Below are 15,364 nucleotides of genomic sequence, written 5' to 3'. Positions count from 1 at the left end.
CATCACGCTTATCAACACTGGTGCGCGAAGCCCCGGCTTAGTCGGACTCCGAGGAAGCCACGACCCTGCGGCTCTTTTTGGTCTTCGGAGCCTCTTCAGCGTCCTCCTCTGCCTGCTTGCGGTCGCGCTTGCGAAGAATGCGCTGGTACTGCTCCAGAGCCTCAGCCATCGCTGCCTTGTTGCTCGGAGGCTTGTTGCCTGTGTCAAAGAAGCTCAGACGCGCCTCGACCTGATCGCGCAGCTTCTCACCAAAGACTGTCGGTGGGGCGTCCATGAAGCAGTCGATGCGGCATGCGAGCGCGGCCTTGTTGGCAAGGTAGCGTGAGATCTTACCACGGTGCTCCTTCGCTGCACGCTGGATGAAGGAAGAGTGAAAAATGAGGCCGTACTTGGGGGTGTTGCCCTTCTTCTTCTTCAGGGCGCGAAACAGCGCCTTCTCCGCCCCCAGGATCTGAATGGTGCTCGCAGGCGACTTGGCGAGGTTTGTGAGTGAGCCGGCCTTCGAGATGAGCTTGGCGCCGATGGTCTGCCCCATCAGCTGCGTCAGGTTGGGCGCCACCAGCATCATCTTATCCACGAGGTACTGCGCCAGCGCCCCACGGTACTGACCCAGGGAGGCGACGCGCTTCGCAAAGGTGCGAATGCAATCCCAATCCACCTCCGCCATGTCACCGCCCATCGACGTCACAGCCTTCTCGTACACGCGCGCCGCGAGTGCTTCATCGCCCTCCAGGATGTCGCCTAGCCTCGCCTTCACATCCTCCTCCGGCGCCGCCTCGAGCGCGCTGCGGTTGCCGATGAGCAGCGCCACCCTGGCATACTTGAGCGGCTCCGGCACCTCCTTGGCGAGCTCGGGGAAGTGCCAGCCGTACCACTCCTTCACCCGCATGCCCAGCAGGTTCACGCCCTTATCCATGTGCTCCATCAGTGCCGAGGCCTGGATGATCATGTTATCGCTGCGGTGCACGTTAAACTTCACCTTGTTACGTGAGAACGCATGGCCGAGGCCGCACTGTGCGCGCGGAACATCGCCCTCGCTGTGCTCCGGCAGCAGCTTCTCGGCGTGGAGGCGGATGCAGCGGCTAATCTCGGCTACGCTTTCGTTGCACAGGACCGGAATGTTGAGCTCGTCGTGGATGGCGCTGCCCAGCTTCGGGTCCTGCACACCGAGCTCCCAGTTGGCTTCGTCTTTGGCCACCTTCTTAGCGAAGGCGGTGGTAAGGAAGTTGTTGAGGAAGGTGCTGATCAGGTTCTCCGAGATGCACACAGCGTCCTCAAGCGCGTTCTCAGGGGACTCGAACGGCGCAAAAGATACGAGCTTCACCCACGGCGAGAAGGTGCTGAAGTCCTGCAGCTCTTTCTGCAGCGCGAAATCGGCGGCGCCGATCTCCTCCGTCGCGCGAATCTTGAAGATGGCGTAGCCCGTCGGCGCCTCATACAGGGTGTAGAGCGTTTTCGACATGGCTGACTCGCGTAAGGTTCTCGGTGGACGTTTAAGTTCGTGACACGCTGGACGGATGGAGAGGAAGGGGATGGGGAGAGGGAGAGGGCGGGGGTAAGGGGGAAGGGGGTGTGAGAGACGACAGCGGAGGCGGCGGTGAGCGGGCAAGGAAGTCGTGAGTGTCTCGCCGTGCGGTTCCGCGACGCGAACGTGTTGCTTTCCCGTTCCCCTGCTCTCCTCGCTTCTTTTTGGTGCTCGATTGTGCGCCTGTGCGAAGCAGAGCTGTACGCGTGGGCGACGGAGGCAAAACGTTCTGTGCAGCTACGTGAAAGAGGAGATGGAGATGGGCTTGGTTAGCAAGTAGAACGTGATGGGACAGCAGGGAGTGAAGAGGGGCCCGCGAATGAAGCGCAGACGATAATGAGCCGAAGCGCTGCAGAGAGAGAGAGACAGAGCACTATGCAGCGCCCGTCCCGTAAAGGCATGCAGCAATACGTCCGCAGTTCCGCGCCGGGGACGGGTGGCGACAGGCGGCATCCAGCTGCTATCCTAGCACGATGAGACAAGTGCTACCGCGGAGCAGCTGCTGCCCCACGGGGCACGGTGCGTTGGTGAGCTGTTCTTCTTGCTTTGCTTGGGTGTTACTTCAGCAGGTTTCCGCCCTCTCCGCTGACGGCCACCCGATCCTTTGCAGGTGCGCAGGTGCGACAGAGAGAGGGAGCTGCGAGCGCGCGGAGGCCAAAGGCGAGGCGGGGGTCCAGGGGCAGGGGCAGGGTGTGGGGACAAAAAGGGGCCTCTCCCGGGGGTTCACGAGACTATCTTCGACGAGACGATAAAGCCAGCACGCGCATCCGTCGAGGGTAGCACACCAAAAAAGGGGGAAAGGCTCAGGTAGTGGGAGGCAGGCTATGAGCGCCGCCAACACAACGCTGAGGATTGTGAAGGTCCTGAAGCAGGCAGATAAGCCATTAGTCAACATCTCTGCAGCGTACAGAGCATGAAGTGCAGCCCCGCCCGCCGCCGCGTCCGTCACACACATACAGGCCCGTGTCGCCTCGCGGTGGTGCGAAGCAGCGCTAGGAGTCGCGTCACAGCAATGCGCCGGCTCCGTCCTCGATGCTCGCCCTCCCCCCGCGCGAGCCCTTACCCACCACCGCCTCGAAGGTCAGCGCACGACCGCACCCATGATGGTGGCCGCCGCCCGGCGCATCCCTCTCGGAGGGGCGGCTCAGGCACCTTCGCGCCACTGAGCTGAGCACGGCCCGGCAGAGACGCGCCCGCGTCACGCTCAGGTGCCGCACGCCATACGGGCGGTACAGATGTGCGCACACAGTCGCGCGTCGCTCCAGCACCGCGCCATCCACGCCCTGGCCGCCAACATCTGCTGCGGTGCATCGCTCTGACTTCCCTACGCTGTGCGCACACAGCCCTGCGTCGCCGCCACAAGTGGCTCTGCAGTGGCAGGGGAGGGGCTGCTTGGCGCCACCACCATCCCCACCCCCCACAGCACACACACACACACACGCACGCCTCAAAGAATCATATGCGCGCACTATCATCAAAAAAGGGACGAGGAAATGCGCGACGGTGCGAGATGAAGCGCATGTGATACGTATGCACGGCTATGAGCAGTGCAGCTCCATACAGAAGAGATGATCTCGCCACTTCCTATTTTGATTGCGTGCGCCAGTCCACAACGCGGTGGTGGTAAGGGGGAGAGGCATTCTCCTCTCCCGCGATCCGTCGTACTTCTGCCGGCGAGCATGCCTGCATCTGGACGAGTAAGCGCCAGCAGTGGAGACAGTACGTGGTTTACAACCTCAGGTCTGCAGCTTGCGCAGTTGATACGCATAAACCTCTGAATGACTGCGGGTAAAGGGGCGTGCAGGTGTCCGCACACCTCACTGCACGTTCCACGTAGCCGCGCACATCTGGTCATGCATGTTTACCTCTCGTCTCCTTCGCGGGGGAGGGAAAAGTGAGGGGTTCGGCCATGTCGATGCGCCAGTGGAAAGAGAGATGCGCGGAGGCACTGATGGAAAGCAATCGACGACCCCTTTCCTTTTCTTTGCTGCTTACCATACGTTCTTTTTTTTCTGTCGTTTGTTTGCCGTTGCTGCTTGCTCACCCGCACAGAGTTACGCAGGGAGCCTCGGTTGGAGGTCGGCAAGCGAGATGGGGAGAGAGAGAGAGACCGGCATGAGAGGCGGAGGCGAGACGGGACGGCGCGACAGCCAAAATCGAAGAAGCGCACGTGAAGAGGTCCAAAGAGGAAACGCACATGAGCACTCAATGTGCGGCCCCAAGACACAGCAACAAAACAGCGCCGCGAGCGCCACTTTCGAAGGAGGAGAGGGCGGCGGCGATGTCAGTGGCAATGGTGGCCGTGGAAGGAAAAGAAGAAGATGGTGCTTGCACGACCGTCGCCGACGGCTCACAGTGGGTGTACACAACAGACGCGCCTTTCCCTCTATTTGTGTATACGAGCACTCATGAGTGCACGGCTTCGTATGCGTGGCTCCCCTGCACAACAGAACCTCTCATGCGTTGACCGGGGTCGGGGTTGATCGCGGGGAAGGAGGAGGAGGGGGAGGACACGGCCGACGACAGAAAGCACAAGTCGAGCAAAAAGGAGGAAAAAACGTTTTTTTTTCTTTATATTTGGTGAGAGATCAGAAGTGAGACCGTATAAGTGACGAGGCAACGAGGGAGGCGACGGCAGAGGGGGGAGGGCGCCATACAAAAGGTTCCCTTTCACCCATCTCTCTCTCTATACGTATATATATATATGCATGCATACATATATATATGTGTGTGGTCGCAGTTAAGGGTGGGCCCACCGTACACACACGCACAAGGATGCAGACACGGCGCAGCACCAAAGAAAAAAATGCACGCAAGCGACTTGTTCACGCTCACCTCTATTTCTGCTGCACGGAGACGGGCGCGGACATGCCGGACGAGAGGGAGAAGAGGCAGTATGGGGAGGCGCAGAGATGGGTCTCAGCAGCCATACATACGCCTTTGATGTTGCTTGATGGACGCCGCCCCCTCTCCAGTCTACTCCTTCGCGCTCTCTCACAGCAAGCGTGAGCAGCGCAGTGGGGCACACTCACACACACATATGTGCGCACACGACCCCGACATTCTGATCTTGCGCCAACGCCCAGACGCGCAGGAATTGCCGCAAGAAAAAAAAATGGAGGCGACACACACGAACCAGTGCGAGCTCTCTATTCAAGGCCGTTTCTTTGCCTCTCTTGCATGGTTGGCGCTGCTGCCGTGCCTTCCGCTGTCACTCCGTCTTGGTTCGAGCTCCCTCTGAGCTGGCTGTGTGGCACTTTGCGCCGCCACACCACACCCACTACCATCTCTTTTTTTTGCGTGCCGCTGAAGCAACGATCGCCTTTTCGCTCCTGCAACCCATAATATCGTGCATGCGCTCTCACGAGCACTCGGGGACGGGCACGGACTCCATCTTGCCGTGGCGCTTGGTGTCAAGGCTCTATCATGGCGCGGCCGGTGCACTACCCGCCACTTCCATGAGGCTGTGTGTTCGAGGCATATGATCAGCGCCCAGCACCTGGTCGCCCTGCTGTTGCGCCGCCACGGCACGCTCCCGCGCCACCTCCTCGCGCCTCTGTCGCAGATTGTTGAAGCGTTCCACCTCCGCATTGAACATTTTGTGCATCTCCCACACATCCGTCACAGACTCGTCGAAATGGAACCGCTCGCTCAGGCCCTCGGTAAGGTCTAGCGGGTCGAACAGCGACTCGAAGTACGGGTGGCGGAGCGCCTGCTCCGCGTTGATGCGCCGTTGGGGATTGAACTCGAGCATCTTTGCAATGAGGTCGAGCGCCACCGGCTCCGCCGTGGGCACGACAGCCGCCCAGGCTCGGGCAGGAATGTTTGACAGCGAGTTCCTTAGATAATCGCGGGCGCTGGGGGAGCTGAACATGACCACGTCCTCCATCTTGGGCGTGCCGACCACCTCAACAATCTTGTTCAGCTGGTTGTAGAAGGTGGAGCCCCGGAACAGTGCCTTGCGATTGAACATTTCCGCCATCACGCAGCCCGCCGACCACACATCCACCAGCTTGGTGAAGCCCTTGAACTGCATGACCAGCTCCGGCGCGCGGTACCAGCGGTGCGTAACGTAGTGCGTTTTGTTCGCATCCTCCGTGTCCTCACGCGCGAGGTTGAAGTCGCAGATTGTGATGTCGTTGTTGTCCGCTAGCAGGATGTTGCCGGGGTGCAAGTCACGGTGCACCACGCCAGCTTCGTGCAGCACGTGCAGGCCAAGCAGGATGTGGTACATGAAATATTGGATATGCTGCGGCGAGATGGCAATACGCTGATCGTGGATCACCTGCGCCAGGTCTGTCCGCATCAGTTCTGTTACCAGGTAAAGCTTGTGCATCGCTGGCTCCTCGAAGCGCACAAAGATGTCACGCAACCCTAGGATGTTGGGGTGGTGAAAGTGGTTGAGTAGGCGAATCTCGCGCAGCACACGCTTACACAGGAAGGAGTCCGACAGAATATTCACCGTGCGGCCATCCGAGACGGTGTTGAACACGCGCTTGATGGCGACCGGCATCCCCTCGCTGTCGACACCGGCGCACACCGCGCCATAGCTGCCGCTACTAATGAAGCGCTGGACTGCGTAGGGAGACTGCATGGCGTGCAGCTCCGCGATCAAATCGCGCATCGCAGCTTCACCTTTGGCCTGCATTTCTTTGTTCGTGGTGCAGGGGGATAGAGGGAGGAGGGGGGAGAGGATCGGGTCAGAATGGGTGAAGGGGGAGGGAGAGAGGAGAGGTACTCTGCGTGACAGTGGTGAGAGAAAAACGGTTGCAGCGTGCACAAACGCGCGCGACTACGGACACGCTGACACACTCAAAGAGAGGAAGAGAGGGAGGGAGTTGGGTAAGCGAGCAGTGAGGTTAAGGAGACGAGAACACAATCAGGAGCAAAGACGAAAATACAGAAGCACGTGAAAGAGTAACGCTAATGTGTGTGTGTGTTGGGAGAAGGGAGTCGTGTGAGTGCGTGAATGGGGTGCTGTGAGCGAGAGTCGCGGCAGGTAGGGCTGTCACCAAAGGAAGACCGCAGCCGTCTTCGTCACGCAATCTGCGCAATCCGCAAAAAAAAAGTCGAAAAAAAAAAAGAGGGATGGAGGGGGGCGAGAGAGCAGAACAAAAGGCTGAAGAGGAGTCCGTACGCAGTCGAATGTCGATCCAAATTGTGGCCAAAATAAGAAAGATTTTTGGTTTCTCTTTTTTTTTGCAGCCCCACCTGTGGTGGATAGAGACGCGCCTATCAGCACCTGCACCCGCCTAGACTGTGTCAGAGGGGAGATGTACTCGCAAAGGGAGTGGAAAGAGAGGGAGAGAAAGAGACGTGAAAACTTCAGCGATGATGCCGCAGCGGCGTGCACGCGTTGTGTGATGTACGTTATCGATGCTTGCGTATAGGATGTCGGGAATCCCCCCGGGGGGCGCGGAGGCGTGGAGTGGCGGTGGTGTCAAAGAAGGGTAAGCGACAGGATAGAATTACCCAGCATGGGACAGAGAGAGAGAGGTGCGAAGGGGATGAGTGTGTGGCTCTCCCTGATCCGCGCAATCGGCTCTGAAAAGGCAGCGAGAGGTCAACGTTAGGAAGCAGATGCTTGAAGGACGCTACGTCTATATATATATATTTATGTATGCTTGCGGTGTGTGTTTGCCTTCCGTTTTTCTTTTATGGGCGTATCGCTAGCCAGCGTTGGTCTCTGCTACGTGTGAAAAAAAGGGAGGGGGAAGTCCTTCTGCGATTCATTCAGTGCAGCTCATGAGGAATGAAGTGTGACGGAGAGAAGAGGGCCGAGGTCGTGAGAGTGCTCAGAGGGGGGAGGAGCAGAGAGAGAGAGGGGGCAGCCGGTTTGGAGAGTGCACGCGCATATGCTGGACACAGCAACAGCCCGAGAGTGCGTATTGGAGACAGAGAAGGACTTGAAGGAAAAGACTGCGGCCCAAGTCCGGGCCTCCGTGCGCCGAGTCACCACGATTCCTCCCTTTTTTTCGCTTTCCACGCACCCGTGCACGGATCTGTCAGAGGCGCTGCAGCAACAGAGAGGAGAGGGAGCGGCGAGAAATGGCCGTAACGCTATGACGAAACGTCCTCGTACGCCTGTGCCCCTCTCTCGCTCTCTGTGTGTATTGGGCACGCGGAGGGGGGAGGGGGAGTGAAGATTTGCCGCTGCATATCGAGATTGATGCACAAGCACAAAGAAAATTCAAAGAAGCCCTCACAGTGAGGGTGCTCGCCCGATTTCGGCTCCGCTGTGCCCGACTTCGCTGTTTCTTGCAGTGCTGCTGGTGGTGGTCGTCGTCGTCGTCGTGATGGGGTGCGAGCGCATGCCTCCATCGCTTCACGTATTGTACATCGTCCTTGCGTGGAAGAGAGAAGACAGGTGAAACAGAAAGCCGCAGGCAAAGCTCTACACACACGCGCCTGCGCACTCGCCCACGCCGGTCCCCTCACACTGTCGCTGCCCGGTTGGCGACTCACTCAGCACAGCCCCGTTTGGTGAGGTGAGAGCGAGAACGAGACGAGGAAAGGGATAAAAAGCGCCACAGCTCGTGTCTTCCCCCCCCCCGTGCAGGGTAGACGGCTCGAGTGGCCGCCCTCACGCTCCATGTCGCACAAGGCGACAGGTCTTTCGGAGCTGAGTTGCTCCTCAGGAGCGCGCCGCAGCGGCGGCCACAGTCACGGCGGTAGGCTCAGGAGATGACGCGTCAGGGCCAGCCACACGCTCCAGTGAGGGGTAGAGGCGAACGAGCCCCGGTCCCGTGCCATTGTAGTACCGCCCCTTCCATACGTGTCCCTGGACGTCTGTATAGATGCCCTCGCCGTGCATGCGATTCAGCCGCCACTGCCCGCAGTACACCGCTCCGTTGCGCCACCGGTACGTCCCCTGCCCAGAAAAGCAGCCGTGGTAAAAGTCGCCCTCGTAGACGTTGCCGGACTCGAGGAACGCGAGCTGACCACGGCCGTGCATCTCATCCTCAGCCCAGTCCCCTGCGTACGTGAAGGACGGGCACGTGTACACGCCACGGCCATGACGAAATACCAGTGCGTCGTGGGCTGCTGTCACACCCGGCGCTGCACCGCCAGGCGGCGGCTGCGTTGGTGCTGCCCCTCCCTTGCCTGGCGACGAAACAGACCGCGTGCGGGTGTTCTTTGCCGGTGAGACGGCCGTGCCGCTCCCGTCGGCGCCTCCCGGACGTGCGTAGCGCCGTATTCCCCCCCTGTACCTGGCGCCCTCCACCTCGTGCACGTAGCTGCCCTCCTCGTCCACGAAGAGCGGCTCCTCCACCTTTACTTCTTTCCTCTTGGCTGGCATGGCGAGGCGAGAGAGTCACGCGGATACGCAAAATACGCGCAAACGTCCACGGCGACGGCCGCACTCGCGAGGGGCCACAGAGCGCACACCGCCGCGCGACGAAGAGAAGACGGCAACGATTGAAGGCTCAAAGGCGCACCACAGCGGCGGAAGGCCACAGCCGGAAACAAAAATGCCGCAGTGGATGGCATCTTAGCAGCGAGCGGAGGTAACACAGAGAACAACACGAGGAGGAGTCGTGCAAAGGTATGAGATGAGAACAGCATGAGTTGCGGAGAGAGAGGGGGGCGAGGGAGTGAAGAGAGAGGGGCATCAGCAGCGATGCGGAGGTGCCGATGACCAGAGCCATGACCACGCCTACTCCGCCATGCGGGAGCAGTAAACAAGAAAAACAAAGGATGGCCGAGGGGAGAAGCGATCGCATCAGGTAGCGCGGATGGTGCGTTACAGGTGCTGTCACACCTCCATTGGATGGCTGGTGACGCACTGCTGCCGCCGCCATGCTGTGGGCCTTGCCCATGATAGTCCATGTATCCTCTTTTTCGCTTGCCTTCGCTTACAGTCTCGTGTGTGACGGCGCTGACTCTCCGTAAAGAGACAGGGGGAGGGACGGCGGCAAGGTGACGCTGCGCTGGCCGGCACCGAATGCGGTGTGCTCAGGCAGAGGCACACATACCTGCGTTTTCGCGCGCGCAGGGAGGCAGCACGGAGAGGGTGAAAAGGCACCACTGGAGGGGGGGAACAGCCGGAAAAGTATCCATGCGGGCAAGGAAAGCCCTACACGCTTAGAATGTCCTCCCCCCCACTCCCTCTGCCCGTGGCCGACGGAGGCTGCAATGCTGGTCTGTTGCGTTGATGGACAACCACAGGCCCTCCCCCACCTCCAACACCCACGTGCGTATGCGTCTACAGGAAATGTGCATGTGTAGCGCTACAACTGAAGCTTCATGGAGATGACCTGATGAATCGTCTGCCTGTAGAGCTCCACAGCGATAGACAGCTGCGTCGCCGGAACGGCTGCCAGCACATCCCTCAGTTCCTCGCAGCTGCCAACGGGGTGATGATCTACCGAAAGCAGAACGTCGCCGCCGCACATGCCGGCGCGCTCCGCTAACTGTAGTGGGGCAACAGACTGCACGCGCACTGCCCCGTGACTGCTTAGTGCACCGGGCAGCGCGCCGGAGGGAACATTCACGGCCTCTATCCCGAGCACCACGGCGCGTGACGCCATGCGAGAAGAGGCGCTCCCTCTCGATGGAGAGGCAGCCATGATGGAGGACGATGGCACGTCGTGGTGGGCAACGCTGCGAGGACGAGCGTTGGAACGATACGTGCAGCTGGCAGGAGAGACAGCAGCGGTCGACGTCGCGACACACACGTCTGCCATGCGCATCGATGACGATGCGTGCGTGCCCCTACCAGCCCTCTCACGCAAGCTCGAGTCGATATATTCCTGTGGCGGAGACGCCAGCCGAGAAGCTGTCTCATCGGCGTCGGGCTGAGCACGAGAATGCTGGGCGGCAGAAGGTGAAGAGGAGGGCGATGTTGCGCTGGCCGTCCTGAACGCCGGCGGTTCTGGTGCTGATGGCAGTGCTGGTGAGGGAGCAGCTTGGGCGACTGCGAGCGATGCTACAGTGCCCCGCGTTTTGCTGGAGCGTTTCGCCCTCGATGGAGAGGCACCCGCATCGCCGTAGAGGGCGCACGCTAGGCTGCGCTCAGACATGAGGGCCAAGTCTGCTGGGGCCCTTCCTGGCATATGCTGAGGCTGCGCCGGGGGTGCGCCAGCTGCGTCAGCGGCAATGCGAACTGGGGACGGCGAGTCGCCATGCAGGCGTGAAGGGGAGTGATCCAGCCGCTGCGGCGGTGTGTAGTGACTACAACGGGGCATCACGTAGGATTTAGCGGAAGCAAGAGGAGCATACGGCAGCCGGTCGGCCTGCGGCGCCGGCAACGGCGAGCTACCGAGTGTGGAGGCATCTTGGTCGTGAGCACCCACCCCTCTCCCAAGGCGCGCCTCCGTCCAATGTCGCAGCAGGCCCTGCAGCACGGTTGCGAGTCGCGCTCTCACAGCGTCTGCCTGCCGATCGTCCAGCGCCTGCTCCAGCGCCGCGCACAGCGACAACGGCTCACTCTCACTCGTCGGCGACAAGCCCACCCCTTGCAGCGACTCGAAAAGGTACTCGAGCCGGCGCCGGGACAGTTGCTGCTGCTGCACCACCCCGTTGAGATCACGTTGCGTGGCTTTCAGTTGATGCTCTATATCTGCGATGGCGTTGAGAATCTGCTCGCGCTGCCGGCGGCCTTCGTCATGGATAGTAGAGGCCGCCAAGGTAATTTCCCTCGTCTCGCCACTTCGAAGGTTGCCGGGACACATCTCTGCCAATCCAGCCGTCCTTTCGCGCGGAGGTGCCAGAGGCAGGCGCGGAGGAGAAAGCGGGAGTGTCGGCAAATCTGGACGCGCTCGAGCACCCGCTGCCTCGCCGCGCGGCGGAGATCCAGGTGACGGCGATGGAGCGGCTTCGTTAGACGCCGCCTGCGCTCTCTCGTTGACGCTGCGCAGCTGTCGCTGCACCTCCTGCGAGATCAACAGAGGCAGCTGGCGCCCAATGACGTCATCAGCATGGGCCCTGACAAACGTCTGAACCCACTCGCTATTGAGGGTGGTGGAAGTGTGCGACGGCGCCGCGGAGGCGGATGGCGATGGCGATGGCGAGGAGGCTCTTCGAGTCACCGCCCCGGCTGTGAGACCGCCTGCCGTCGGTTCCGCCGCTGCCGCATGAGACGCAGTCGCCAAGGCCTCCGACAAGAGCCGCGGCAGCACCTTCTCCTGAAACTTCTTTACCTCCTCCTCGATCATGTACTGCACCTCCAACCTCGAGGCGTACTCGCGGAGAGCGGTGAAGAGGACGTGCTCCGTGAGATGAGAGCACATATGGGCAAGTCGACCGATGAAGAAGAAGCGAGAAGAAAAAAAGCGCCGCTGCACCGTGACCTGCGCTAGTCACACGGCAGGGAAACACACAACAAAAAGAAGACGGAGGAGGAGCGTGCAGCGGGTGATGGGGGTCGACGCTACGGAGAGACGAAGTTGCGGCGAGCGCGAGGCCGCGTGCGGTCATTGCATCGCTCACCCTCTCCCAGGGTGAGAAGAAGGAAGGCACCGAGCCGTCTTGATGGGAGAGAGCAAAAGTGCCCATGCGTCCCCCCCGAAGCCCCGCACGGGAGACGATCTCATGCGCAGGCCGCTCTTGTGACTGAAGCAGAAAATGTGATTCGGCCCAAGAAGAAAATGTCGGACTCCGCCCACACCTGCCCAAGCGCAGGCGGTGGTAGAGCATCGCGGTGGCCCCAAAAAGAGAAGAAAAAAAACGCACTGTGGCTGGCCAGCCTGACCCCCTCCCCCGAGCTTGATGTACAAGGCAGCAGCACCACCACACCCTGGGCACTCTCATCGAAGAGGGGGGGAGGGGCACGCGATCTCGAGCTGCCAGGGAGAGACGACGCTACCGCGACAAATTTTGCAACTTGGGAGCGGTCGTGGAGACATGTATGTTTGTGTGTGTGTGTTGTGTAACAGCTCTCTCTCTTTTCCGTCATTGCTTTGCCGTCCCATTCAACCGTCACAGTGCACGTGAGGAAGTGATGATGTCTGCCGCGCCACAGTTTCTTCTCGGTGGCCACTGCATGCGGAGCAGGCCGGACCGCGCCATCAGGTGTGTGTAGTCGACAAAAATGCCGTTGAGAAAGCCAAGGATACCCCTAAAGGGAGCGGAAGAAGAAAAAAATATATAATCGTAGCCTGTAAGAGCGGCTGCTGGGGTGTTATACCTGACAATGCTTTACATAGTTTCGATTCGCGCTGGGCTCTGCGCCGTCTCCGCCCTCTCCGTCGGTTTCCACAGCAGTGCGCCCCCCCTCCACACACACACACCGCTATTACCACCCCGCCCCCTCTCCTTCAGCCCTTCTCCCTCAAAGATCGCCATTGCCTGCGCCGGCTTCCCGCATCTCCCCTTGACTGTTCTCTGAAGCCTCACAAAATACACGCCTCGCGTGTCAAGCCGAAAATTGCCCGAGAAGGGTGCCTCGTCCCGCCTGTCGCTCTCTGCGTGATCGATTGCCTTCGCGTCTAATGTGGTGTGGAGGGTGAGTGGGAGGGGGGAAGGAGGGGAGAGGGGGAGGAGCCATGCGAGGGACGCACCCCAGCCGCCCCCGACGGGCGCAAGAAGAAAAAAAAAGAAAGTAGCGACGAGGGACAGCAGGCGCGCACTCATGAGCAGAACGGCAGAGGCGGCGCTCATGACAGGTGGGGGAGGGGTCAGGCGGCAGCGATAAGGAGCGTGAAAGCGTGCACGAGCGAAAAGGCGTCGGCTGCGGCGGGGCGGTGTGTTGACGCCAATAGGAGAAGCACCGCCAACTGGCAGACCGGCACGGCGAGAGGACAGTGAGAGAGCATCGCCCTTATAGGGGTGGAGGGACATCAGCGGCACATCGCCACGTGCCCACGCATACGCAGATGGCTCGCCATCTTCTCACGGAAGTTGCCCACCTGACGGCGGGCATACCTATACAACGGAGGACCGAAAATAATAAAAGAAGAAGGCGGGGATGGGGGGAAGGGGGAAGTGATGGGACGGCACCAAAAAATGGATAGGCGGCATGTGGACACCACCAGCGACGGCGCCCTCGCACGAAAAACAAAGCGCCACTAACATCGGGGAGGAAAGAGTGACGCGGGGCCGTTCAACGAGCGACCGACCCGACACAAAGCGAAAGAGGGCGAGGCGAATAGCGCAGCAGCGTTTGAGAAGACATACGGGCGAAGAAAGCGCTGCTGCGAAGAAAAAAAAGCGGGCGAAGGCGGCGGCTCGACGGAGAGGCAGTGCGAAGGGAGCGAAAGAGAAAGAGAAAGAGAGAGCGTGAGAGAGAAAGAGTCGTGAGCGAGGGCGGCCGCACACTTATGCCGACTCCGCTCTTCCCAACCGTGGGCGTATCCGTGTGAAACTAAAACGTATGCCACTCGGCGAATGCACCGCCACGCTTAAGCGCTTCAACGAAGATCGCTCCCCTCACCTTCACCCATCAAAGGTGGCGTGTGTCGGGCGTCGCTCGTTGTTTTTGTTCTCTCGTTGAGACTGGTCATACATCTCGAGGCGGCTGCTCAGGTGCCCGGCACACGCGTCGGAGCAGACAAAGTGCACGAAGGGAATGTCGCGGTGGCTCAGAATCGAATGGAAAGTGGTCAGCACCCGATAGTGACGGGAGCTGATGCGGCAGGCACTACAGTCGATGACGAGCTGCGCCGGGATGTAGGTCGCTGCAGCCGCCCCCTCCACCTCCTCACGCGTGTAGAAAGGGTTGTTCTCCAGTGTCAAGTCACGAAGGCGAGGGAGGAAGAGGAGGCCTCCCGGTAGCACGCGGAGCTTGTTGTTACCAATGTGCAACTCCTCCAGCACCCTAAGCTGCCACATCTCCAGTGGCAGCCAAGTCAGCATATTGTTGTTCAGCGTCAGCCGCTCCAGTTTCGACAGGCGGCCGATGGAGGAGTCCACGCTACGTAGGGAGCAGTAGCTCGCGTTCAGCCAGCGCAGGTTCGTCAACGCCGTCACACGGGACGATATGCTCGTGAAACGGTAGTTGTTGTCGAGGTGCAGGATCTCCAGTTGCTCACGCAGCGCAGCGATGCCGGGGGGTACATCGGCGCAGTCGAAATGATGGCCGAAGTAGAGCGTGTCGGCACCGTCCTTCAGCGCCTGCTCCAACTCCGCCTCAGCGTTGTCCGCCCTCACCAGTGACGAGTGCGGAGGGTGTGTTGGGTACACCATTCTCACGGACTGTCGATCCTGTTGCCTACGCAATGTGCGAAGGAAGAGAATGATTTGCTCCCGCGCTGCGCAATGTGAGAAATAGGGCGCAGAAAAGACGTGCCGTAGTACACGTATGGTGAGATGCCACCCTGTGCAGGGTCGCCTGCTGCTTCCCGGTGTTGATGTGTTGGGAGGGGGTGGGCGCCTGCTGGCACAGTGACACGAGGCACGCCGCCCACAGAGGAGCCACGACTCAGACGAGCAGCCACACCGAGCAGAAAACTTGAGAAAACCGAAACGCTGATACGAGCGCATACACACACGCGTGCACACAAGAGCACCTGTGGAAAACGACCGTCGTGAAGGTATGCGCGTGTGGGTCGCGGCTGACACATCACACGAGCATGCGAGAGAGGGTGAGGAAGATGAGTGCAAGAGAGAGGGGATGAGGACAGAGTGCTGTTACGTGGGAGAGTGGCGACGGCTCTCCTCTCACACAGCAACACCCGCGGGCATGGAGACCGCTGCGCCCCCCCCCTGTTAGCGGGTGGGGGCGGGCAGGCAACAGTCGTGGAGGAAGAATACAGAGAAGGAGGAGGAAAGATCGAGAGCGCCGTGCGAGGCACAAAGCCCCTCCTGTGGCACAGCAGCCCCTCTCGTCGCTGCAGATGACACGCCGTCACGTCGCGCATGTGATGTGTGCCTGATTGTGGTGGCTGATTGTGTTCGCAA

At 60.3% G+C, this 15,364-nt stretch overlaps 4 protein-coding genes across 4 annotated transcripts; all 4 read right to left on the bottom strand.

Annotated features, from left to right (window-relative positions):
• Positions 1-37: 37 nt before the first annotated feature.
• LSCM1_07023 (uncharacterized protein) lies at positions 38-1,462 on the bottom strand (the record flags this gene model as incomplete). Its single annotated transcript, XM_067324415.1, has 1 exon — positions 38-1,462. One exon carries the CDS (start codon positions 1,460-1,462, stop codon positions 38-40), a length of 1,425 nt encoding a protein of 474 aa, XP_067180619.1.
• A 3,487-nt stretch (positions 1,463-4,949) lies between these two features.
• On the bottom strand, positions 4,950-6,173 carry LSCM1_07022 (uncharacterized protein; the record flags this gene model as incomplete). The annotated part of the gene is made up of 1 exon (XM_067324414.1): positions 4,950-6,173. One exon carries the CDS (start codon positions 6,171-6,173, stop codon positions 4,950-4,952), a length of 1,224 nt encoding a protein of 407 aa, XP_067180618.1.
• A 3,583-nt stretch (positions 6,174-9,756) lies between these two features.
• On the bottom strand, positions 9,757-11,757 carry LSCM1_07020 (uncharacterized protein; the record flags this gene model as incomplete). The annotated part of the gene is made up of 1 exon (XM_067324413.1): positions 9,757-11,757. One exon carries the CDS (start codon positions 11,755-11,757, stop codon positions 9,757-9,759), a length of 2,001 nt encoding a protein of 666 aa, XP_067180617.1.
• A 2,143-nt stretch (positions 11,758-13,900) lies between these two features.
• Positions 13,901-14,650, bottom strand: LSCM1_07019 (uncharacterized protein; the record flags this gene model as incomplete). The annotated part of the gene is made up of 1 exon (XM_067324412.1): positions 13,901-14,650. One exon carries the CDS (start codon positions 14,648-14,650, stop codon positions 13,901-13,903), a length of 750 nt encoding a protein of 249 aa, XP_067180616.1.
• Positions 14,651-15,364: the final 714 nt, after the last annotated feature.

The sequence above is a fragment of the Leishmania martiniquensis genome, chromosome 10 (assembly GCF_017916325.1).
Source record: "Leishmania martiniquensis isolate LSCM1 chromosome 10, whole genome shotgun sequence".
NCBI lineage: Eukaryota > Euglenozoa > Kinetoplastea > Trypanosomatida > Trypanosomatidae > Leishmania > Leishmania martiniquensis.
The sequence above is the reverse complement of the archived record's forward strand: the minus strand, read 5'-3'. Positions and strand labels throughout refer to the sequence as shown.